The following is a 1,276-nucleotide window of genomic DNA, read 5'->3' on the forward strand; positions in this document are numbered from 1 at the left end:
CTGGTTGTACTTGGAACAGCACCGGTACTGGTTGAAGCAGCAGTGGTGGTTGTAGAAGCGCTTGTAGTGGTTGGAGCAGTGCTTGTAGTTGGAAAAGCCCTGGTAGTGGTTGGAGTGACTGTGGTGGTTGGAGCAGTGCTTGTAGTTGAAGCAGCACCGGTAGTGGTTGTAGAAGCACTTGTGGTTGTTGGAGCAGTGCTTGTAGTTGGAGAAGCACTGGTAGTGGTTGGAGTGACTGTGGTGGTTTGAGCAGTAGTCGTGGTGGTTGGAGAGGAGATTGTGGTTGGTGCAGCAGTAGTTGTGGTTGGAGGGGTGCTCGTGGTGGTTGTAGAAGCGCTGGTGGTGGTTGGAGCAGCACTTGTAGTTGGAGCGGCACCAGTAGAGGTTGGAGAAGCAGTGGTGGTTGGAGGGGTGCTCATGGTGGGTGAAGAAGCGCTGGTGGTTGTTGGAGAAGTGCTTGTAGTATGTGTGGCGCTCATGCTGGTTGGCGCAACGCTTGTAGTTGGAAAAGCACTGGTAGATGTTGGCGCGACTGTGGTGGTTGGAGCAGCAGTTGTAGTTGGAGAAGCACTGGTTGTACTTGGAACAGCACCGGTACCGGTTGAAGCAGCAGTGGTTGTTGTAGACGCGCTTGTAGTGGTTGGAGCAGTGCTTGTAGTTGATGTGGCGCTCTTGCTGGTTGGAGCAGCGCTTGTAGTTGGAGAAGTACTACTAGTGGTTGGAGCAACTGTGGTGGTTGGAGGGGTGCTCGTGGTGGTTGGAGCAGCAGTTGTAGTTGGAGAAGCACTGGTTGTACTTGGAACAGCACCGGTACTGGTTGAAGCAGCAGTGGTGGTTGTAGAAGCGCTTGTAGTGGTTGGAGCAGTGCTTGTAGTTGGAAAAGCCCTCGTAGTGGTTGGAGTGACTGTGGTGGTTGGAGCAGTAGTCGTGGTGGTTGGAGAGGAGATTGTGGTTGGTGCGGCAGTAGTTGTGGTTGGAGGGGTGCTCGTGGTGGTTGGAGCAGCAGTTGTAGTTGGAGAAGCACTGGTTGTACTTGGAACAGCACCGGTACTGGTTGAAGCAGCAGTGGTGGTTGTAGAAGCGCTTGTAGTGGTTGGAGCAGTGCTTGTAGTTGGAAAAGCCCTGGTAGTGGTTGGAGTGACTGTGGTGGTTGGAGCAGTAGTCATGGTGGTTGGAGAGGAGATTGTGGTTGGTGCGGCAGTAGTTGTGGTTGGAGGGGTGCTCGTGGTGGTTGTAGAAGCGCTGGTAGTGGTTGGACCAGCGCTGGTGGTGGTTG

General features: G+C 54.0%; 1 protein-coding gene across 1 annotated transcript; it reads right to left on the minus strand.

The window, feature by feature from the left end:
* Positions 1–10: 10 nt before the first annotated feature.
* LOC123964533 (mucin-5AC-like) lies at positions 11–1,244 on the minus strand (the record flags this gene model as incomplete). Its single annotated transcript, XM_046041445.1, has 2 exons — positions 11–671; positions 945–1,244. Coding segments are annotated over 2 exons (961 nt in total), but the record flags the coding sequence as incomplete, so codon positions are not given.
* Between the last annotated feature and the right edge of the window lie 32 nt (positions 1,245–1,276).

Source organism: Micropterus dolomieu, unplaced genomic scaffold, assembly GCF_021292245.1.
Source record: "Micropterus dolomieu isolate WLL.071019.BEF.003 ecotype Adirondacks unplaced genomic scaffold, ASM2129224v1 contig_3094, whole genome shotgun sequence".
Taxonomy (NCBI): domain Eukaryota; kingdom Metazoa; phylum Chordata; class Actinopteri; order Centrarchiformes; family Centrarchidae; genus Micropterus; species Micropterus dolomieu.